Below are 23,659 nucleotides of genomic sequence, written 5' to 3' on the forward strand. Positions count from 1 at the left end.
TTCCCCCGCTGTACATGGTACAGCCCAAAGCAGCTGCAGAACAGAATGTGGGGGATTTCCAGTATAGTTTCAAATTTTACAGAAATCTTTGCCTTGGAAACAGAGTAAATGCTGCATTTTTAAATTAAAAAACACATATCCTCATTTGATCTCTTGAAGCAGCCCATGCTCCTCTCTCGGCACTTACCCAATGACTAGCAATTATCTCTGCACAGTAGTTCATCAAAGTGCTGGCATTCAGCTCCTCAGCTGTTTGATAGAAGCGGATGCAGTTTCTGACGTTCACAAGTGACATGACTCCTTTTTCACACCTACCAAGACAGACAGGGAAAGAGCCGGGGGTCAGCAAAAAGGGGATTTACCAGGAGATGGTTTTCATTGCCAGCATCAAAAGACTTATCTCAGTAGCTAAAAAGTATGAACACAGACCTGCTTTCCAAAGTATTAGTAAAACTGAAGAAGTTCTTTGAAAGATCTTGGGCCCAGACTGGACATAACTATCTCAGTTAATTAAACTAAGATAGGCAAGTGGCGTGTGTCATCCCTTCCCTCTTTGCTGAGCAACAACTGAAGAGTGCCTGAGTTCATTAACCACAGTTTCCCACTGCATCCAAACCAGGAAACTATGGTTTCCATATTCAGAGCAGATCAGTACTCAAGGAGTAGCCTTCAGCTCCGAAGGAATTGCCTGTCCTGCACTTGAAGACTTCTGAAGTTAAGATTAATATTCTTGGCTAAAAGCCTAACACCCTGCAAGACATTCAGAGGAGGCATTCTGCCGTTAAGCTACCATTCATCCAGTTGAATGAGAGAGGCAAGACTTTTCTGCTTGTGCTGCTAACACCATCACCCTGTTGTAAATAATGTCCTGATTCAAGTATCATCATCAATACTTTATTGCGGTCCAAAGACCCATAAAGCATAAACCATAACAATTTCAAAACTAGATACAGTTCAAACGACCAGACAGATGTTAGAAACCAAGGCAGTCATTTTGTTTTATCTAGGGCATAATGATCTTTGTTTCTTATAACCTCCAAAAGAAACTTTTCCAGGGCCAGTGCAATGCCTGATTCAAGTAATATCTGAGCGTTATAATCTATTAACACGCGCCTGGAATGTTGCCTTGCCCATACTGCCAGAAGTAGGCAGATGCGATACATCTAGTAAAGCCAAGTTCATTTGCACACACACAAATGGGATAAATTAATAGGAGCACACAAGATCCCAGAGCAGAAGAGATTCTCTGTGTCACTACAGTCACGCTCGTTACTACAAAGTCAGTTCAAATGTATAGGCTTGACGAAGAACCTGGCGATATTTCCATCATTTGCTGGAGGAAGCATCGAGAGGGCCTTCTAACCCATGTGTGCAATAGGACAACCTTTACCTAAACCAACCTTCACCAGTGAGCCCAGAACACCTGGAGGTCACCAGGAAGGCTGACTCAAAGCATCCTCAGCAGATCACTCCAAAGGAAAGAGATCCCACCATTGGTCCTGATCACAGCTGCATTTCTGAGAGTGCCCATTTTTGAATTCAAAGCCGCTTCCCAGAGGGATCCACAGGGGGGAAAACAATCACTTGCGTTAGGACAAATAGCCTGGTTAATTAAGAAACAAATGCAACCGCTCATTCAGAGGCTTGCCTTTCCCTGAGGAGCTGCAGCTGAAACCTGTTTGCCAGTTTCATCAGCTCGGTCAGGAACACGTCATCTTCTCTCAGCTCCAGCTCATCTGTATAGATCCAACGCAACATCGCCGTTGTCACGTCCGGGTCAGCATCTGTTGGGAGAGCATGAAGGGGATTATGATTTGGCCTTTAGAGGACCACCAACATGCAGGGATCTAGACCTGACATGCACTTGCAAAAGCAAAAATAGCCCACCCAAAACTGCACGCTGAGTACTTATGAACCAGCAACCACACTTCTTATGCTCAAGACATTAGCAACGAGCTTGTTTCTGTACTTACAATGTGGGGGGGGGAGTTACTGGCATTTCCCTCACTATGGTAAAGAAATGCAGCATCACACTGCTGCTGCGAGTGATAGGTGGGGCAGTTTACCACCCACCCCCCGATCTCAGGAACTAGTAAAGGTGGTATTTATAGCTCTGCTGCAACAAGGGTGTTGGCTGCCTGCTCACCCCCTAGAAAGAGGAGCTGGCGGGAGCACTAATATTAGAAGCTGTTTTCCAAGATGCAGCCAGAGATGTAAGAGGCAAGACATCAATCATATGGGGAAGCCCCGACGGCTTCAACGCCCCACCAACCCACAACTAAAACACAGTCAAGAGCAGGTGGCAGCCCTAGCGTTCTTCTTCCCCCAGCCCCACATTTCAACTTCAGAAACTGCTTGACACCTAAGCATTCTACTTTTACCTCCACTCCATTTTCATGGTGCTTAAAATGCGAGGCAAGGGGCCAACAGGGAGACAGGGTTCAAATCCTGTCCACCGCCATGAAGTTCAGCTTGGGCCAGTCAACCACTCTCAGCCTAACCTACCTCACAAGCTCATTGCAAGGTAAAAGAGGGCTAGGTAAAGCCATGAATACCACCTTTAAGCTTCTTGGAGAAAGGGAGAGATAAAATCAGCTAAAATGGGTGAGAGAATTACTTTAAAACGGCTGGTCTCCAACTGGTCTCTCTCCAATGATAAAGGGCACCTTTTCGGGGAGTGGGGCAGAGGAAGAGGTCGTTTTCAGGTATTCCTCCTCCTGGCCTAATTTGTTAAATAAACCCCTCAGTAAAACTCCTAGAGCAGTTTATAAACTAAAATAAACAAATATAAAGCAGCAGCTAAAAAACAACAACCCAATGTAGAGTTCAGCAGAATGCATAAAACCCCCAATAATTTTCCAATGCCCTATATAAATTAGTGTCCAATTTAGCATGTCTGATTTCATTTCTGGTTTGCAATATATGTAGGACACCATCTTTTCCCAATGCCCAGAAGCAGCTGAACTGAACCAATTGATTGGGGGGAGGGAATTCAACGAAGCACATTAGTGCCATTTAAATGTTATTTTCAAACTAGTCGTACTTTGGAAGTTGAACAGAATCCATTCCAGAAGTCCATTCAACTTCCAAAACGTGTGGAAACCAAAGTGCAGGAGCCACGGAAGCCCTGTCAGATGTTCAGCTTCACAAACTGGAACAGTCACGTCCGTGTTTGCAGTGTTCAGGAGCCAAAACGTTCAAGAACTAAGCTGTTCGAAAACCAAGGTACAACTGTACTAAAAAGCTTTCCTTGGACTTAACTTGTAAACATTTAAAGACCTGAAACATGCCTTAGGATTAACTGGATCTCTCTCTCCAAGAAGTCTGCCCTCAGAGGGAAATCAGGTCCCTATAGCTTCTATGTGAGGCTGCAGAAAGGTCCTGCATCCAGATTATCTCACTGATGCCAGAGTGGGCATTCTGGACCCTCTTATTCTGCCAGCATGACCCTGGGCTGGATGATAAAACTATACCATCGCTGGAGCTGGAATAGTTTATGTCCTTCCCACTTATTTCATTCCTGCCCCCACCCTCACACAAAAAAGATCCAGAACAGGACACAACACACCTTCTGCCCTCCAAATGCAAGGCCAGGCAGTTTCAACTGGACTAGTGTTGCATACAATCATCTTGTTATGAAACCATGCACTTTTAGACATGGAAACCTTTCCATGGAAAACAAAGAGCAACTGTTTTAATTCTCTTTCTACCCCACATCACCGACGAAAGTCATCCTAATACACAAGCATGGCTGTCCCATGGTGGAAATCTGTCACCTGACAGCAGAGCCGCTACAGTGGCAGAGGTGGAGGAGAGACAAGGGATGTGGAGACACTGCCACCAGCTCTGCTGAGAAGCCAGGTTCCTCCCACAATCTCCTGCCATCCGGCAGCAGCTACTACATCAGGCTGCAGCAGAGGAAGGAAGAGAAGTACCGTATTTTTTGCCCTATAGGACGCACTTTTTCCCCTCCAAAAATGAAGGGGAAATGTGTGTGCGTCCTATGGGGCGAATGCAGGCTTTCGCTGAAGCCTGGAGAGCGAGAGGGGTCGGTGCGCACCGACCCCTCTTGCTCTCCAGGCTTCAGGAGAGCCCCATCGCCAGCCCCGCAAACTGGGGGGACAGTGGGGGGCGCAGCACGCCTTTCCCACTGTCCCCCGACTTGGCTAGAAGGCTGGCGGGGGGGAGAAGCCTGCTCCTCCCCATCGCCAGCCCCGCAAACTGGGGGGACAGCGGGAGGCGCAGCGCGCCTTTCCCACTGTCCCCCGACTTGGCTAGAAGGCTGGTGGGGGGGAGAAGCCTGCTCCTCCCCGTCACCAGCCCCGCAAATTCGGGGGACAGCGGGAGGCGCAGCGCGCCTTTCCTGCTGTCCCCCGACTTGGCTAGAAGGCTGGCGGAGGGCTTTCCCCTCCTCCAGCCCCGCAAGCTCCCAGAGCGAGGCCAAAGCTGCACACAGCTTGCACATAGCTCTGGGTCCCATTCTGGGGGCTGGGGGAGGTGGAAGCTCCGCTTTCCCCGCCCCCAGCCCCACAAGCTCCCAGAGCGATGCCAAAGCTGCCAAAGCCCGAGCTTCCCCAGCCCCGCGCCTGGGGGGGCGGGAATAATCTTTCCCCCTTTATTTCCCCCCCCCTAAAATCTAGGTGCGTCCTATGGGCCGGTGCGTCCTATAGGGCGAAAAATATGGTAACTCAATTCATTAGCCCAGCTGAGAAGCCAGCAGCTTTTGATGCCTCCTCTCCCTGAACTGTTTTCGATCCCAGCGGGTCATCAGAAGATCCTGCAACTACAAATAAATAATGCCTGGGCTTGCTTATTTCCTCCTCTCACCGAATCCATTTTTCCTTTTGTGTTATCGTAAGCCCGAGGGCAGGGGCTCCCTTTAAAAATAAAGCGATCTATAAGGCTCTCTTTTTAACATGGCTCATTTTATAATGCAAACTTAAAATTGGCAATATAATTGCTTGTTTAGAATCAACGTCTCTGGCCAGAATTCTCTCTCTCTCTCTCTCTCTCTCTCTCTCTCTCTCTCTCTCTCTCTCTCCATCGCTGCAGGTTTTTAGGGAAGGTATATGCATGGGAGGGAAAGAGAGAAAGGAAGAGAAAGAGGCACCCAACTGATTAAAGAGCTAATTTCACTAAAGATAAAAGACTGGCGTCTCAACAGTTGCCTTACATGGAATTGCTACACAGGCCGCTCTGACACAGCAACCCTCAAAACAAAAGGAATAACCAGGCCGTTTCAGACGGCTTTGTCTCCCAGCTCTAAGCGGGCTCCCATTCTGTAAAACGAACAGGCCACCACACTTAACATCCACATCATTAAAATGAAAGTGGGATGGGCTACTGATTTAACTAGCATTAAACACAGAGCTCTCAAAGGCCCATTAGCATGTTCTGGAGACAAAGGCTTCATAATTAATGGATCAAGTGCCTCTTTCTGTGGGCGGAGCACCTCCTGAAGGAGAAGACTGCAACCTCCTCTACCAAAGGGGCCTTTCATCTTTTCACTGCTCGCCCAAAGCCAATGAAAGCATCTCTCTCACCCCCCACCCCACCCCAGCCAATCAGAAACCGACCTGACAGATCCAGCTCCTCCGTAGACACCAGGTTGGCCAGGCTCCAAGTCTCGCTGCGAGCTGCCAATACAAATTTGTGAGCGCTGATGCGCCTGTCTCCAACCTTTATCTTCAGGTCACTGGAGAAACACAAGACAAACACACACACACACACACCTGCGCTTAGATGACTTTGCAAACTTCTGCACAACAGCAAGGAAACTCAGGGTATTCTGCCGTAGAGGAGAAAGGCAGAGCAGTGGCGATATGAGGATTCCCCATGGCACTTTTGCAGGCTTCTTACGGTCCCAAACAGCCACAAAGAAGCCTTCAGAAAGAAGCAGGGAGTCTGCACGCTTTGTGAACGGGATAGGGAAATGCTGGCTGTGCACAAACAAGGAGGGAAGCTAACCAGGTTCGGCTTGTTTGCTATTCCCAGGTACGCGATTAAGGGGCAAAACGCTCATCTGAGAAGGAAAACGTTAGAAGAATTAGAGCGACATCTCCTCTTCTCTCAGTGATGCACCCACAATGGGCCTGGCCCTTGTAACACCATCAAGGCTGCATCTCAGGCCAGTTGTGGCTGCACGTCTGGACCTTTTGTATTTAATTTCTTTTTTTAAAAAAACACAATCGGGGAAGCAGCTCTGATCCACCCTGTCCGTTTGGGCAGTGCTGGTAACAATTAAAAGGTTCATACCTAAAGGATTTGCATGCTTGCTCACAGCCATGTGAAGGTTGTTTAAAGCAAGACTGGGGGTGGGGTGGGGTGAGTGGGTAATGTGATGGGGGAATACGACAGAGATTTATAAATTTATTATTGCTGTAGAGCAAAAGTGGGGAGATAAATGAGGTAATTTAACACCGTGCGTCTAATAAGATTTAAAAAAATAATTCTTAAGAGGCTAAAAGGATGCTGCCAATTAAACAAGCAGCCATTTTTTTTAATTAAAAAAAATGTATTTAGTAGAAGTAAAAAGAAAAGAAAAACAGAACCGGAAATGGCAAGCACCACCACATAGGAAGGAATGGCACCCCTTAAATAACTGCCACAAATGTTAAGAATAATCTTAGAAAAAAGCTGTGCCTTTTGCTTCAGAAATATTATTTTAATCATATGGAAATTTAAACTCACTGTCAAAGTGATGGACACTGGCTCACATGGCTTAAAAAAGGCATTAGTGGTTGATACATATACAAAAATGATATTTTAAGAATGAATACATTGATACCATATTGGCCAGAATATAAGCCACACCCGAATATAAGCCACACCTTTAAAATTCAAGGGAGGGAAAGAAAAAAAGACAATACCAAAATATAAGCTGCTCCCTTAAAATTCCGCAGGCACTCACACCCGTTCCATTTTACCGTATGTCTGTTTCAGCAGCGATATCGTAAAAGCCAATTTTTGTAAGGTCACAAATTTAAGTCGCACTTTAACTTTTCATGGTCAGAATTTGGAAAAAGAAGTATGGCTTATATTCGGGCCAATACGGTAAGTGCACATTGTTATACACTCAAGTATTCCTGTTTAAGTTGCTGAAATAGAAAACAAAATACAACCAAACAAAACAATCATACCCATAATCTCCAGGTTAGCTTCTATGCATACTGAACACAAATATCCTAACAATATATTATCCATGAGCCCTCGTCAACAGTTGTATGATGCTGGGGCTGATGGGAGCTGTAGTCTAAAACATCTGGAGGGCATCAGATTGATGAAGGTTGCAAAATAGACTCTCCTCAGAAACACAACAAATACCCTATGGCATTTATGCAAGCTTCTATGTTATAGCTACAATAATTAATTAAAAACAACAACAATACTAACTTGCATATTATTTCTTCTCAATAAATTGAATGCATTAAATTGATACCCAGTCCAAACCCTATATAGTCTTTATGTAATACATATAATGTAGTGAGACAGGAGGCAAGCTTTCATAGTATTTCCATATCTTTTCTCTTAGTTATGACCAAATATACACCCACCCATGTATTCTACATATATATACACCCCGTATTTTTTGCTCCATAAGACGCACCTGACCATAATACGCACCTGACCATAATACGCACCTAGTTTTTAGAGGAGGAAAGGGGGAAAGCCCCTTTTTTTGAGGATCAGCTCCAAGTTGTTGAGCTTACTTTGCAAAGGGAAAAAATCCTGTTTTTATGGGGTTCAACTCACAGTTCTGCACCTTCTTTAGGAAAGGAAAGGGAGTAGTTTCTACAGTTTCCAGACATAATCTAATTATCCAGTCACATGTCGCTGGGAAAACAAACAGCCTCCATCTGCAGAACATTCAACAATGGAGGCCGGGGCGAGGGGGCAGGGCCAGAAAGGGAGCCAGTGATAGACCACACATTCCCTCCATAAGACGCACAGACACTTCCCCTTACTTTTTAGGAGGAAAAAAGTGTGTCTTATGGAGCGAAAAATACGGTGTGTGTGTGTGTGTGTGTGTGTATATGTGTGTGTGTGTGTGTGTGTGTGTATATATATATATAAATATATATATAAATAGAATTGTAGAGTTGGAAGGGACCACGAGGATCATCCATCCCAACTCATTGCAGTGCAAGAATATTTTGCGCAACATGGGGTTTGAACCCATGACCCCGAGATTATAAGAGTCTCATGCTCCACCCAATTGAGCTATCCCTCAGGGCAATTAGGGATGAGACCAATTCACAGGTGATGGCTGATAGGTGTATCAAGCAGCATTGGCAGCAACATATTTTTATATATATTTGTACCCCACATTTCTTCTGTCATGGGAGTAATGGAGCATCAAGGTTCAGAGGCAGTCCAGCAATTGAGACTGTTCGCTAGGCCCTGCTTAGGGCCTCTCTGAAGTATTTGCCTGGCCACTTTGTGAAAACCAGATGATGAACTAGATGGCTCTTAAATACGATCCAACAAGGTTCTGTGCATTAAGACGTCTGGTGAGAAAGTGTTTAGGAGCCGAAAATAACTCTTTCTTCGCTAAGTGTTTATCAGAGCTTGGGCTGACAAGGGAGACCCTCACCTGACAATTGACCATCAACCTGGAGGCCTGAAAGGCTGATCCTGTCTTATGTTTAATCACTGTACTATATTTAAAGTCTTTAAGTGATTTTACCACTACCAGCACCACTACTGCATAATGCAGAACGGTGATCTTGATATTTCAGCAAACATGAAACACACACAGCTTAGTTCCAAGGAAGAGGTTTGTGAATTAAGAAATTTGGTCTTACACACTAGCTGAAAAGTTATGAGCAACAAGTTATAGGGTGTGTCCCCTTTCTCTTTCCAAAAAACACTGGACACCAAAATAGCGTTAACTTCCAGTTTTGAAGAATAGGAAGTGCTTAGGAAGCAAAGCAAAAGTATATTTGTCCAAGATAAATATTTAACTTCAAACTTCCCAAAAAGAAAAAAGGAAAAAAGCAAAGTACATTTGTCTGGCTCGGTTTCCCAGCAAAATATGCTGCATTTATGTATTAAGTGAGCAGCAATACTTTAAAGCAACACTGTCTTTACAAGGGCCATTAACTGCAACTCTCAATCCTCCACAAATACATGCTTGGCCTGGAATCAATTATTTTGACACGAGCAAAAGAGTTTGTTTCTAACTTTACCCTGCAGGAAAACATAGGAAACTCCTTGCTTCCATTCTGTCAAGTTGGAGGATGAGCTTCTGCCTTCTGAAAGATTAGATTAGACTGCATTTCACCCAGTATAAGATCTTGGAACTTTGTTTTTTCCAACGTTCAGAAGCAATCTAATGGCTTCCATGTTACGTGTGTGAACAATATGCCTACATAGGCAAGCATCCTCTAAAGGTGTTTAAACTATTTTGCTTTCCTGTGCTTAATGCATTGTCCCTGCTTTCTTGCAAATGGCAAACATAGTGTAAAATAGCACAAAGAGATAGGAAAAAGAGGCACAGCGTTTCAGAAGAGACTGTACCCGCTAAAAGCTGAAAGGGTGTTGGTGGAAGTGAAGAATTGGTAATGGATGCAAAAAACGGAAAGGAAGTTAAGCTTATTTGTGTACAAATTTACAGCACTTATGGTTGCAAAACGAGGCTGAGGCCTAAGTGGGTAATCTGATGAAATCTTTAAAAGGCAGAGGCCGGATTCAAATGTCAGAGTCAAACCATGGCTTGGCAGATGGGGTCATAACTTAAGTTCTGCTTGACACAGCAACAGAACCCAGCCCATGGTTCTGTCTTCACCACCACTCGTTTACCTGTATTGCTCCTGCTCATACAACTCTGCTACGATGGCAAGCAGCCGACTGATGAAGGAGTCGCTGGCACTCTCCTTGTTAGACTGAGCGGCCAAGAGAGTGCATTTCCTCTCCGTCTCAGTCAGCTTCTTCTGCAACTTGACATATTCCTGACGGAGAAGCATCAGATGTTTTTCCAGTTTGGCCACCTCTTCTGCAAAGACAACGGAACGAAATTCAAAACATGGGGCAAAAGCCTCCTGACACCTCACAGAAGCCACTCCATCAGGCTGCAGAGCACAGGGAGAGGAGGGAAGCAGGCCTTTTTCCGTCTTCTCTACGAACAGAAGTGCTACCTTTGGCTCTCCCTCAACTCACACAGCGGCAGTCATTCCAACAGGCTTCATGAACTGCTTCAGTCCCAGCTGACTGTTATAAGATCTGTAAGACTGGTGTCTGGGTTTGCCTCCCTGCCTCTTTACTCATTCCTCCTCATCCTTTTTTAATCGTGTCACGTCTCTTAGATATTGAGTCTGAAGGGAAGGAATTACTGGTGTGTGTTTTTTGTAAGCTAAAATGGGGTAGTAAAAAAGGTAAAGGGACCCCTGACCATTAGGTCCAGTCGTGGCTGACTCTGGGGTTGCAGCGCTCATCTCGCTTTATTGGCCGAGGGAGATGGCATACAGCTTCCGGGTCATGTGGCCAGCATGACTGAGCCGCTTCTGGCGAACCAGAGCAGCGCACGGAAACGCCATTTACCTTCCCGCCGGAGCGGTACCTATTTATCTACTTGCACTTTGACGTGCTTTCAAACTGCTAGGTTGGCAGGAGCAGGGACCGAGCAACGGGAGCTCACCCCGTCACGGGGATTCAAACCGCCAACCTTCTGATCGGCAAGTCCTAGGCTCTGTGGTTTAACCCACAGCGCCACCCGCATAAATAGCTGAGTAGTGTAGCACATGCTTTGCAACCAAAAGGATCTATGGTCCTATCTATCTCTGCCTCATGTACCAGGCCTGGGAAGACTCTTGGCAGTCCAAGGAGACAGTATTGGCCTAGATGGACCAATTGTATGGCTCAGTACAAGACAGCTTCAAAGGGACAGAGCCAGCATAGCCAATGCAGTGCCTCCTGGAAGTTGCGGACTCCAACTCCCATGAGCCCCAGCCAGCACAGCAAATGGTCAAGAATGATGAGAATTGTAGTCCAACAACAACTGGAGGGTACCACACTGGATGGTCTATGCCAGGAATAACCAAACTGGGAGATGCCCTCAAGTTTGTCCCTTTGCATGCAGTTCTGTAGGGAATTAGTTTGTGACAAACATTCATTTTTATTCCATCAAACACAGAGGAGCTTTCTGAGAATGCACAAGATTGCACCATTAGTCATTCCCCTGTATGATTGTTCATCAGTACATTCTCTCTGCGGCACCCAATTTTTAAAAGATGCTGGACTATTTTAAAAAAGGTTTTGCGTGTATAAGCCTTGAGATAAAAGGTGAGGACAATGACAGGCAAGCATTTCTGAAGATGCAGAGTTCTACAATAGACACGCTGCTAAACATCACAGAGCACTTGAGCACTAAAGCATCAGCAGAGGATCCACCTGCTGCTCCCACAAATAACTACATTTCCAAAAGCAGAAACTTCAGAAAGAACTACAGTATGCCAACGATACTCCTGCCTGGTGTGAAGATTCCTTCCCACCTTGCGCTGTAAATACAAATCTCCACCTCCACCCCCGGTGAAAAGGAACAAGGCCAGCACAGCAAAGAATAGGCACATTTTTGTTGGTGTCAGTCTTTCAGATTCTAAAAATCCCAGAAATGCATTCCCTGAAGTGACCAATCCTAGTCCCTAATCGGACTAAAATCAATTTTAAGTGCTTCATGCTTAAGACATACTTTGACAAAGAGATTTGCTCAAGTCAAAACTTTTGGAATACCTTTTGGAAGTACTGGAACTCTGGCTTGTTGGGACCTCAGGTAAGTTAAGAGCGAAAGGATTTTTTAAAAACTAGCTGCAGCTAAATGGTAGAGCACACACTCTGCATACAAAATCCCCCAATTTTGAGTCCTTAGATGTTTCTGGACCACAGGCAGCATCATCCTCAGTCAGCATGGCCAATGGTTAAGGATTTTGGGAAATGCGGTCCAACATCATTTGGGGATTCAAGGACGGGGAAGGCTGCTCCAAGAACATAGGGGCCCTGCTGGCTCAGACCAGCGATGCATCCGATCCAGCATTACATTCTCACAGTCACAAGCAGGAGATGTGTGGAACAGCAGTCTCCCAGTAATGATCCCCAACAACTGGTATTCAAAGGTATATGAACAATGATACTGGAGGCAATATATAACCCCCATGACTAGCAGCCACTGATAGTATTAATCCTCCCCATAAATTTGACTTAACACCATTTTAAAGCCATCTGAGTTGGCAGCCATGCCTTGTGGGAGCGAATTCCATAGTGCAACCATGTGTAGTGAAAAGACACACCTCCTTTTGTCTATCTTGATTCTTCCAGCGTTCAGTTCACTGGACGAGCCTGGGATCTAGTATTATGGGAGACAGAGGGAGAACCTCTCTCTATTCATTTTCTCTATGCCACCCATGATTTCATACAGCTCAGTCATGCTGCCATCGCAATTTGTCCCTAAAGAGACCCAAACAGTTTCCCTGGCATCTCTGGGGATCTCAGGTAGAAAGCCTAAGGAACGTCTGGGCTTTTGATACCCTTCAGAATGAGCAATGATAAAGGAAGTCTGAGGCTACAGGCTGCACTCCAACAACCCTCATAGTGGGGGAGGTGTATGCTAAGTTATTGTATCAATACACTGCATCTGATGACATTAAAGAGGCTTTCTTCATTGATCTTTATGCTGTCAAATCCACCAAGAATGACTAATTGTTTCCATTAAGTACCAGCCAGCAAGATTTGCTAAAAAGCCAGATATGTGGCATTAACTGTGCTTTGATACGCTGCTAGCAAATGCATCAAGGCTTGGCTAAGATCACCATTCACATTTTACACTGGTTGTAGATATAAAGAACTGACATCGCAAAGTAGGTGTACGTTAACAAAGAAATTCTGAATCATCTAACACAATCCTTACGAATCTAGTCCAAGACTCTGGTAGTATACTTATTCCATACCAAGCATTTATTCTTAGAAAGGAGGTTACCAATATTTTAAAGGCAACTTCAATTTTAAAAGTTACACCAGAATTGGTTATACCTGGAGCAGGGAACCAGGTGTGCAAGAAAGGCTTGCTGAGCAGTTGGGAACTGTGTGTCATGAGTCCCAAAGAGCCATCGTGGAGGGGCTGGTTGGACGGGGGGGGGGGCGCAGCTGGAGGAGCTGTCTGCAAACGACTCTGGGAAGGGGCCCAGTGGTTTGGAACAGACTGCGTCAGGGCCATAAGTGAAAGGAGATGCTCCAATAGTCAGTTTATTGATGAGGAGTTGGATCCTGGGCAGGAAGGGGGTGTTCCAGTGGTATAGCCTCCCAGTATGCCACTCTGAACTCTGCACCCACTCCCCAGGGTCTGGTTTGACCAGCCCCTACATGATGTCTCCTTAGATCTCAGAATCCTGTGCAGGCTCCAGCAAGGTATGTTTAACAGTGAAAGGAACTCTACAAAGGATGCACACGGGCAGAGACTCCCTATTCAATACATACTGGTGAGCAGTGACTCCATGCATGGTCCTTAAGCTTGCTGGAACAGCTGCCTTCCATATTAACTACTGCACTTGGCCACAATCAAATCATTTAGTTTCATGCTGTTTATTGTGTGTGCATGTTTTAATGAAGTTCAATCTTAATTCTCAGCAACCTTGAAAGGATACATTTCCTGAAAGGCAGAATATGAATACAGTGGTGCCCCGCAAGACGAATGCCTCGCAAGATGAAAAACTCGCTAGACGAAAGGGTTTTGCGGTTTTTGAGCTGCTTCGCAAGACGAATTTCCCTATGGGCTTGCTTCGCAAGACGGAAACGTCTTACGTTTTTTGCAAGTTTGTTTCCTTTTTCTTAACACCGTTAATACAGTTGCGACTTGACTTCGAGGAGCAACTCATAGAACGTGGTGTGGTAGCCTTTTTGGTGATTTTTGAAGCTTTTCCAAAACTTTTCCGACACCGTGCTTCGCAAGACGAAAAATTTGCTAGACGAAAAAACTCGCGGAACAAATTAATTTCGTCTTGCGAGGCACCACTGTAACTGTAACAAACAAAATGAGCCAAGCAAACTCAACCACAACTCTTCCCAGGGGTCCTTCAGTTTGGACTGAAAAAGAGAGAATGAAGTCTTGCAATCTGAATACTGCCACTATATTATCCGGTTATTCTGAGTGTGGTGCTGATAATGCCAAGGTTGCAGGTTCGATCCCTACATGAGACAGCTGCATATTTCTGCGTTGCAGGGGGTTGATTCTCAGGGTCCCTTCCAATTCTACAATTCTATATAGAATTTACTTTTCATGGTTAAGAAGGCCAAAAGCTTTACAAGAAAATCACACACCATCACTTTAAGGCAGTGAAGGGTACCAGTACTGATCAGGGAACTTTCACTGAATAATGCATAGTTAGGCATTGCATGGAATGCTTTCATCTGCAGCAGAGCATTCAGTGTCTCTGGATATATTCAGAGCAGGTTGTGGTTGCTTCTAGTAGAAACCAACTAATTAGCTGGCCAGCAGATAAACCATTTGTTAAAGCAAGGGTTGGGGAACCTGTAGAGCTGTAGATGTTCTTGGACTCTAGCTTCCATATGCCCAGCCAGTATGGCCAATGGTCAGGGATTGGTAGCTACCAAGTTGGAGAAGGCTGGTCTAAACCATAAGCTTGACTGCAACTATTAAAGGTAAAGGTAAAGGGACCCCTGACCGTTAGGTCCAGGGTTGCGGTGCTCATCTCGCTTTACTGGCCAAGGGAGCCGGCGTACAGCTTCCGGGTCATGTGGCCAGCATGACTAAGCTGCTTCTGGCAAACCAGAGCAGCACACAGAAACACCGTTTACCTTCCTGCCGGAGCAGTACCTATTTATCTACTTGCACTTCGTGCTTTCGAACTGCTAGGTTGGCAGGAGCAGGGACTGAGAAACGGGAGCTCACCCCGTTGCAGGGTTTCAAACCGTCGACCTTCTGATCGGCAAGCCCTAGGTTCTGTCATTTAACCCACAGCGCCACCCACATTTAGGGCAATGCTAAAGTTTATCTCCTTCTATTTGAGGACTTTTGCAAGAGATCTCTAGATGTCCAGATGGGATTTTTCCAGCCTGGTTGATATTCAAAGATGACACATACAGTTCTTCAGTGACACAGACTGAGGATGGAATGTTAAAACAACCCCTGTTTAACTTTAAAAAAGCATGTTTTAATGGCTCAATCAACTAAAGAACTGAAGCCTTATTTTGAATATAGCTGGTGCAAATGGCTAGTGTTTTTACCAGAGGACTTATCTCTTCTCAAACACAAGTGGGAATGTCTCTTAACTGCTGTAACATATCTATTATCTAAAAACAGGGAAGTATATGTTTTTTCTTCAGAACTGCTCATTCACGTGCACAGTTATTCATATTCAACCAATTTACTCAATAAACGAAGTAACTTCTTTAAGTGGGCAGCAGTCCAAATTGTTGCACAACAGTGCCTCACAGCTTTTACTATTAAACCAAGTCCTATTTACTTTGGAAAAACTTGCCCACCCACACTTTGTTGTGATTATTTATCTACTACCGTTTGCTCACCCAGGGCACAGAGGGCAAACCAACCAAAGACAACCACTTCAGAAATTTGAGGGGAACGAAACCTTAAAAGCAGGTCTCTTCATTACGAAGATCTGGGTTCTTCCTATTCTCCCAAGAAAACTTTCTGAGAAATGAAACTGCGTGGACGGATCTCTGGCTGTGAGAGGAAGTCAGTAAAATCTGCCAGATCATCACATGTAGGTGTTGCACAATTTTCAGTACTGTTTAAAAAAATCCAAGTCATCTCTGAACATCCCAGGAAAGTGAAATGACTATATGGAAAGCAAATAAAAATTTACTAAACGGATATGCAATCTGTGGCTGTGTTTGCATGTCACAGTAAATCAGAAACCATTTGCATTCCACAAGAGCACAGAAGAAACACACCACATTCCTTGGCTCAGCATTACATCCAAACTAAGATAATAAACCAAGGATTGTTCTTGGGTAACCAATCATGGTTTGAGCAAAACAAACCATGAACTTGGGTGAAATGCTAAGCCAAAGTTTGAGTTTGTTTCCTCCACAACACTGCTAGCAGGGAGGAGCTAAACAAACCAGATAAGGGTGCTCATTTTTAAACAATTTGATAGCCCATTCTGATCAAAAGCTTGTCCTCTACATTATCAACAAAAATTAGTCCTACCATTGGTTATTATATACATCTATCATTATTTCAGCTGCAAAGTGTAATTACAGTTAGGTGGGTATCCTGCCTAAGGTTGAAAGAGGAACCATGGCCTAAGGAGAATTAAAAAGTGAATTTTCTTAGATCAACCTTAGCCAATCTGGAACTCTTCGGAGGTTTTGGGAGGCAGCTCCCATTCGTTCCAACTGGCAAAGCTGTTGGCAAGGGCTGCCTTGGATCCAGACAATAACTCTGAAGCCACTTTATAGCACAGGCGAAGAACTGCTGGCCTGTTGGCCAGATCCAGTCCAGGGTATATTCCCATCTGACCCCCCTGCTTATCCTCAGCTCCACTGCTCCTCAATCCCACCCTGCATTCCTTGCAGCCTTCCACCCTGATGAAAGGGCAATGGGTGGGGGAAGCACTGCCTGTTGGGAGCCACTGCTTGACAGAAGGAGAGAGGCAGGTGACGCATGTTCCATTCCTCAAAGCGACAACAAAAACAAAAGCATGTGGGTGGGCTCTTGTTTTTGCACATTTCTGAAATTTCCCTTTTATCTTGAATAGAGCAGAAATGCACAAGGGCAACGGATCTGGGCTAATATAAAATTGGCCTCTTTTCTCTTTTAGAATGTAATAAAAACAATAATGTTCTTGGATATGCAATTGAACAGCTCGATCCTAAAGAAATGGTCATTCATTGATTGAGGTGAGACTAGCATTTAGGTATGGGTGCAATCTTATGGTCACTTACTTGGCAGCTAGTAAAGGTAAAGGTACCCCTGACTATTAGGTCCAGTCGTGACCACTCTGGGGTTGCGGTGCTCATCTTGCTCTATGGGCCGAGGGAGCCGGCGTACAGCTTCCAGGTCATGTGGCCAGAATGACTAAGCCGCTTCTGGCGAACCAGAGCAGCGCACGGAAACACCGTTTACCTTCCCGCCGGAGTGGTACCTATTTATCTACTTGCACTTAGACATGCTTTCGAACTGCTAGGTTGGCAGGAGCAGGGACCGAGCAACAGGAGCTCACCCTGCCACAGGAATTCGAACCACCAACCTTCTGATCAGCAAGTCCTAGGCTCTGTGGTTTAACCCACAGAGCCACCTGCATCCTTTACTTGGCAGCTAGTCCTTTCTAAATCTAATGCCACAATCCTACACACACTAACTAGGGAGAAGCTCCACTGAACTAAATTGGGACTTCATGTCTGTAAATCTACCTTAAACAGGACCCCATGAAAATATGATACGGGCTGTAATCTTAAACATATTTACAAAAGAATACTAGAAGCTGGATTTGTTCAGCACTGCAACCTAGGTTGCTTCATGCAACTCAACACCCTATTCTAAGTGCATTTACTACCAATGAAGACTCACTGATGTCACTGAAACCTTCCACAAATGGAAAGAGCTGGGTCAAAATCCCACGTCAGCCATGAAATTAACCAGACGAACTTGAAACTGCCACTGTTTCTCAACCTAACCTGCTTCAGAGATTTGCAGGGAGGAAAATAAGAGGTGAGAAGGGATAAGTATGTATGCCACCCCAAGCTCCTTCAAGGAAAAGTAATACAAACCCTCACATACATTTTTGCTAAATTTTTCCAGTAACAAGTATATTCAAGGGTCCTCCCTACCACACACATAAGCCCAATGCTCAAGGAAACATCCTTGAGATGGGTTGTGGGTTTGAGCCACAAATTCAGCAAAAATATTCTTGCATGGGGGGGGGCAGGTTTGGACTAGAGGACCCTTGTGGTCCCGTGCAACTCTACCATTCTAGGATCCCTCATCTTCCCGTCTTCCGCAAAAGAAACAACTGAATAAACTTCCCTTTGCTTCTAATTGCTTTTGTTCATATCCCTCACCAAAGGCTAACTTTTTATGGATGCTTTCACAAAATTCCTTAGTCCTTATCTCCTAGTGAAATGAAGTCCACATAGATACAAGTAAACCTAATGCACATTCCTCCCCACTGTTAACCTTGGCTTCAGCCTGCCTCCCCCTCTGCCTCCATCCTCCACACCACCTCTATTGTAAGCTGTTTCAGGCAGAGACCTGTTGTCTTGCTGTAATTCTATAAAGCACCATGGACACGGGCTGTGTTATGCATAACAGAACAAATCTCTTCCAGCAGGAACCTTCCCCTGCCTTGTTTTGCCTCTGTAAAATAGCATGCACACCAAGGACCCTACGGGCCATGACTACTATTACTAAGTAAGTAGATCCCAGCTTTGGGTGGGATCTAGTACCACTTCAGTACTTGGGCAGCCTTCTCTGTGAAGTGCCATACACACTGAGAGTATTGTATAAATAATAACAATGACTGCACTCTCCCTGGGGCAGAGACACGTTACAGAAAAGCAACATGAATACACAGAGAATAATATGGAGGTGATTTTTGTAATCCTTTACAAAAAGTTCAGAAGAGTTACTAAAGTGTCTTAAAGCCGCTGTGCTGTTGTGGGTGTGCAGGAAACAATGTATGCCTTAATTGAAGCTTGGTTAAGGAATACTAACAACAGAGGCAACAAGCTGAGTTCTAAGCAGCTGAGATATGGGAAGGGACATAAGCACAGAATTTGCATGCAGAAGGTGCCAGGTTCAATCCATGGCATTTTCCACTGGATTTTAGACAGCTGCTACTGGTAGGCAATACACAATTAGTGGGAGAGACTGGCAGATCTGCACCATACATTAAAAACACACCCAGAGCACATTTAAAGCACATATATTTTCCCAAAGAATCTAGGGAACTATAGTTTGATAAGGAAGGGTAGATCTGTGAGGGGTAAACTACAGTTCCCATGATTATTTGGAGGGCGGAGGTTGTGTGCTTTGTTTGCTGAATGCAGTTTAAATCTATGGTGTGGATTTGCCCACATGTAACTCAGTGGAGCCAACTACACTTTTTCATGTAGAAGGTCCTAGGTTCAATTAAAAGCATTAGGTGCCAGGAGATAGGACAGACAAATGGACACACCATTACCACCAGTCAGTGTAGAAAGACCAATGGGGTGACAGGGTATAGGGTAGACTCTTTATGTTCCTAAGTGGGTGGGTGCATGCATGCATACAGGGGTGGAGTGGTGCCACTATGACTCCCCCATTTCAAAGAAACACCTCCTATCTAGGAAGATCGTCTTCCTCTACTTCCACACATAAGCTTCTACTTAACTCACCAAGCAGAAAGAGTTGTTGGAAAAGAGTCTCTCATGCCCCACTGCATACAAACATACAACACCCCACCCAGGGCCAAGTAACACTCACTCCCAGTTGACCTCCTCACAACCCTTGCATTGCCACAGTAGTTCATGCATCGATTACTTCAAGACTAGAGTACTGCAATGTGCTCCTGATCCGGAAGTTGCAGTTCGTACAGAATGCTGCAGCATGACTGCTGACAGAAGCAAGGCATAGTCAACCCATAACACCTGTGCTCTGCACTAGTTGCCGATTTGCTACTGAGCCAAGTTCAAGGTGTTACACTTGGCATATGAAGCCCTTAACACCTCGGCACAAGTTTACTTTATCAGATGTGCACCCACTCAACGGCTTTGATCAGCGGAATCGGCAGTACTTACAGATGCCACATAATACCCATTCCGTATTTGTAAGAACTCGACCCTTTAGTGCACTTTGGAACTCCCTGCCTATTGAGAACAGACAGACACCTTCACCGTACTCTTTTTTTGGCACCTGCCAAAAGTCTACCCAGAAAGCAGAGATAATTTTAATCTGCTTCAGTTATCTTAACTTTTGTATGTTTGAAGGCAGGGTTGTGAATTTTTCTATATTTTAGTTTTTCATCCTTTGTAAACTGCTTTGATGTGTGTGTGTTTGCGTGCTTTTTTTTGTTTGCATGCCTTTTAAAATCAAATGGTCTATAAATTTTATGGCGCCAATAAAACAAACCCTGCGAGGTAGGTCAGGCTGAGGGGCTGTGACCTGCCCCCAAGGTCACTTGGCCGAGTTGGAGGCGTTGGGGGGCGGGAGGATTTGAACCCAGGTCTCTCCCAAGTCCTGGTCCACATTCTCTCTAACCGCTGCACCACTATGGCCTCGCCTACCTCCCAGGGCTCTTGCGAGGATATAAGACGGCGGTGGGGAGAAGGTCCACCTATCCTGCCTCGATCTCCTCGGGAGGGAATAGAGTTAAATAAAATACTAACACAAATAAACGAGGCACGCCCAAACACTCCACCCCCCCCCGCCCTCCAAGCCGGTTTCAATCTCCCCCCACCCCGCACCAACCCAGCAGCACCAAAACCACTGTTAGCTAAGCGCTCCGCCCCACAGAAAAACCGCCTGAGGTGGGGGGGGGGAAAACCCTCCCGCTCCTCAAGGTGCAGCTGGCATTGCCGCCGCCGCCCGCATCGCGCATACCTTCCGCCATGTTGGCCCTGGGCCGCTGCCTCGGAGCTCTCGCGAGATCTGAAGTGAGAGCGGGAGGAGGAGGGGGTCGGGGAGGGAGGGGGAGGAGAGAAAAGGAGGCGGGGCGCGCACGCGCAGTAGCGGCACAGCCTTCCTGTCTGGGTTGAAGTTATGGCCGCTGGGAAGAAGCTGCAGGAGGACCGAATTCGGGTTTCGAAGGAACAGTTCTACACCGCGCGTTCTTTTCCGAGGTCCTCCTTCCCCGCCCCGAGGGCGATGTGCCTCTGAGCACGTGCAGAGTACCACCGCCTCTACCCGGAGAGGAAATTGTGTCTTGCTTTTAAAAGCGAGGCCATGGCAAAAGTGCCTCTCTGAGCATATTCTTTATGTATTTAAGTCAAGGGTGGCGTACGTGGTTCTCCCGCGCCCTCATTTTTAACCTCAACACACCAACCCTGTGAGGTAGGCCGAGAGACAGGCACTGGCCCAAAGCCACCCAGTGTGAGCTTCCTAGCTGAGCTGGGATTTGAACTGTGGCCTTCCAGGCTGTAGTCCGACACATCAATCCGTTTTAAATATTGTAAAAAGGTAAAGGGACCCCTGACCATTAGGTCCGGTCGTGACCGACTCTGGGGTTGAGGCGCTCATCTCGCTTTATTGGCCGAGGGAGCCGGCATACAGCTTCCGGGTCATGTGGCCAGCATGACTAAGCCGCTTCTAGTGAACCAGAGCAGTGCACGGAAATGCCGTTTACCTTCCCGCCGGAGCGGTACCTATTTATCTACTTGCACTTTGACATGCTTTCAAACTGCTAGGTTGGCAGGAGCAGGGACCGAGCAACTGGGTACGGGGATTCGAACCGCCGACCTTCTGATCGGCAAGCCCTAGGCTCTGTGGTTTAACCCACAGCGCCACCCGCGTCCTAAATATTGTGCTTTAATATTAATACAGTATTGTGTTGCAATCTACCCGGGGACCTTAGGTTGAGGGGTGTGCAATAAGTAATAATAAAAAGGAGAAAAGAGAAGACTGCCTTCTGTAAATTAGAACACTTGGCCATTCCACTGCCATAACAGAAGTGTAAATGCATTTGCTACCTAACAGGGCTTTTGAAAGGTCAGTAAATTTTTATGAGTGTTTTAAAAATATTTTTATTATTTTTTTGCACAGTAGACGAAGAGAACCAGCATGAATCCACTAACCAAAGTGAAGCTGATCAATGAGCTGAATGAGCGTGAGGCACAGCTTGGTGTACAAGATAAGGTCTCCTGGCATGCAGAGTACAGTGACAGTGCCTGGGTGTTTGTGGGTGGTCTTCCCTATGAGCTGACGGAAGGCGACATTCTTTGTGTGTTTTCACAGTATGGGGAAATTGTGAACATAAATCTGGTGCGTGATAAGAAGACAGGGAAATCCAAAGGCTTCTGTTTCATTTGCTATGAAGATCAGAGAAGCACCATTCTTGCGGTTGATAATTTTAATGGAATAAAGATTAAAGGAAGGACAATTCGTGTGGACCATGTGGCTAACTACCGCCCACCGAAAGACTCCGAGGATATTGATGATGTGACAAAAGCTCTCCGAGAAAGAGGATGTGGTGCTAAAACACCTCCAAGTTCACCAGAGTCCCCCAAAGACAGTGAGGTGGTGGTAAAGAAACACAAAAGAGAGAAATGCAAGAAGAAGAAAGAGAAGAGAGAGCACCAAAAACAGGTGAAAGAGGAACAGCTTGCAGACTCTCGTCCTAAAACCAGGATCGAAGTGGAGAAGGAAGACCCAAGGTATGAACGGCATGCCAATGCGAGTCAGCAGACATGGAGTAGCACATCTGGGCACAAACATGCAAGCGGGAGTCTTAAGTAGGAGCATGCAAGAGTTAGGTCTCCAGACACCCACAGACAGGGACAGGAAAGAAGAGAGGAGAATCTACAGAGACAAGCACAAGAGGGTAGATACTCCCAAAGAAAGGCCCCGAGCAACAGAAAGCATATGATTTTGGGAGTGATGTGAGAGAAGCCCTGCAAGGAGTCGTCTTCAAGCCACCACAGACCTGACATGCAGGGAGCCCTGAATCCTTGGTGGAGTTAATGTGTGCTATTGGCCTCCGTTTTTTAAGTAACTTTGTATTGGTTTTAGAAATAGAATAATAAAATTTGCATATAGACCAAGTCTTCACATGTTGTTGTTTTTTGTGTAAATTAAATTCTGCTTCTCCCTGTCCTGTATGTAGGGCGGGGGGGGGGGGAGAAAAACATTTCTGTAAACTTGTAAGTTGTGTGTCAATAACAGTAATAGTGATGGAGAAAAGTAAAAATTAGAACAGTAAGTGTTAGAACATTTATCTCCACTCCTTTGTAGTAGTACAAAATCTGGAAGAAAATGGGTTTCTAATAAACACTGCAATCCTTTTATGTACCTGAGAATAAGTCCCACTGAACTCAATGGCGCTTACTCCTGTGTAGGCATATAGACTACACTGCTAATTATGTCTCTTATTACAGACTTGGGCCTCTGTGGCATTTGCCAAAATCCAAAAGCAACACTACAGTAGAACTTTACATTAGGACCAAAGTAAGATCGAAAAGGAGCAAACCCAAGTTCAGAGTTTCAGTGAACTGTGAGGATTGTTAGTCCTCACAGGAAGTATGATGCTGCAACAGCATTTTCAGTTTTCCTAGTGGCCGCCATGGCTACCTAAAACTTGATTGTGCCTAGAGCTGTCTAGATCTTTAATATGCTATCCAATCCCAATATTTTCCAGATTGGGAAGAAGGATTAATAGTAGCATTCTTTGTAGTATCCCATTGAATTTCATTAGCAGTTGTTGTTGACATCTGTCTGACTCAAGAGACGGACAAATGGAGTGTGCCTTTGGAGGTCAAACCGCTGTATTAGCACCGAAGTAACCTCCCTGGGATGCAAGCCAGGGCAGTGCGAACAGAGGTCCTGGGTTGCCCAGATGACAAACCCCACCTCTCAGCCTCACTGATGTGGTCCCAAAGGAAAGCAGAGCAATATGTTTTGGCACCAGCTTGGCAGGAGTTGCCGGAAGAAGGCATACAAAGCACCATGCAACCATCTTAGGAAGTCCACTCCGGATTTCTGCAGGGTTTACTCCTTAGC

The 23,659-nt window shown here is 45.5% G+C and overlaps 2 protein-coding genes across 2 annotated transcripts in view; one reads left to right on the top strand and one right to left on the bottom strand.

Moving 5' to 3' along the window:
* ANKFY1 (ankyrin repeat and FYVE domain containing 1) overlaps positions 1 to 20,597 on the bottom strand; it is a 50,258-nt gene extending 29,661 nt beyond the window's left edge. The window contains exons 1-5 of the mRNA XM_081171559.1: positions 20,549 to 20,597; positions 9,802 to 9,994; positions 5,577 to 5,695; positions 1,649 to 1,784; positions 188 to 311 (exon numbers count right to left, since the gene is read on the bottom strand). Of these exons, the coding sequence (XP_081027685.1) occupies positions 188 to 311; positions 1,649 to 1,784; positions 5,577 to 5,695; positions 9,802 to 9,994; positions 20,549 to 20,558 (582 nt within the window). The 5' untranslated portion in view covers positions 20,559 to 20,597. The remainder of the gene's footprint in view (positions 1 to 187; positions 312 to 1,648; positions 1,785 to 5,576; positions 5,696 to 9,801; positions 9,995 to 20,548) is intronic.
* LOC308574096 (RNA-binding motif protein, X-linked 2-like) lies at positions 20,542 to 22,700 on the top strand. The gene is made up of 2 exons (XM_081171560.1): positions 20,542 to 20,601; positions 21,710 to 22,700. The coding sequence occupies exons 1-2, from the start codon at positions 20,557 to 20,559 to the stop codon at positions 22,397 to 22,399; spliced, it is 735 nt and encodes a 244-aa protein (XP_081027686.1). The 5' UTR covers positions 20,542 to 20,556; the 3' UTR covers positions 22,400 to 22,700.
* Positions 22,701 to 23,659: the final 959 nt, after the last annotated feature.

The sequence above is a fragment of the Podarcis bocagei genome (assembly GCF_964188305.1).
Source record: "Podarcis bocagei genome assembly, chromosome: 15".
Lineage (NCBI taxonomy): Eukaryota > Metazoa > Chordata > Lepidosauria > Squamata > Lacertidae > Podarcis > Podarcis bocagei.

Coding starts and splice junctions, on each gene's coding strand:
- LOC308574096 (XM_081171560.1), top strand. CDS start 20,557: ATGTTGGCCCTGGGCCGCTGCCTCGGAGCTCTCGCGAGATCTGAA. Junction 20,602..21,709: donor GAGCTCTCGCGAGATCTGAA/GTGAGAGCGGGA, acceptor TTTGCACAGTAG/ACGAAGAGAACCAGCATGAA.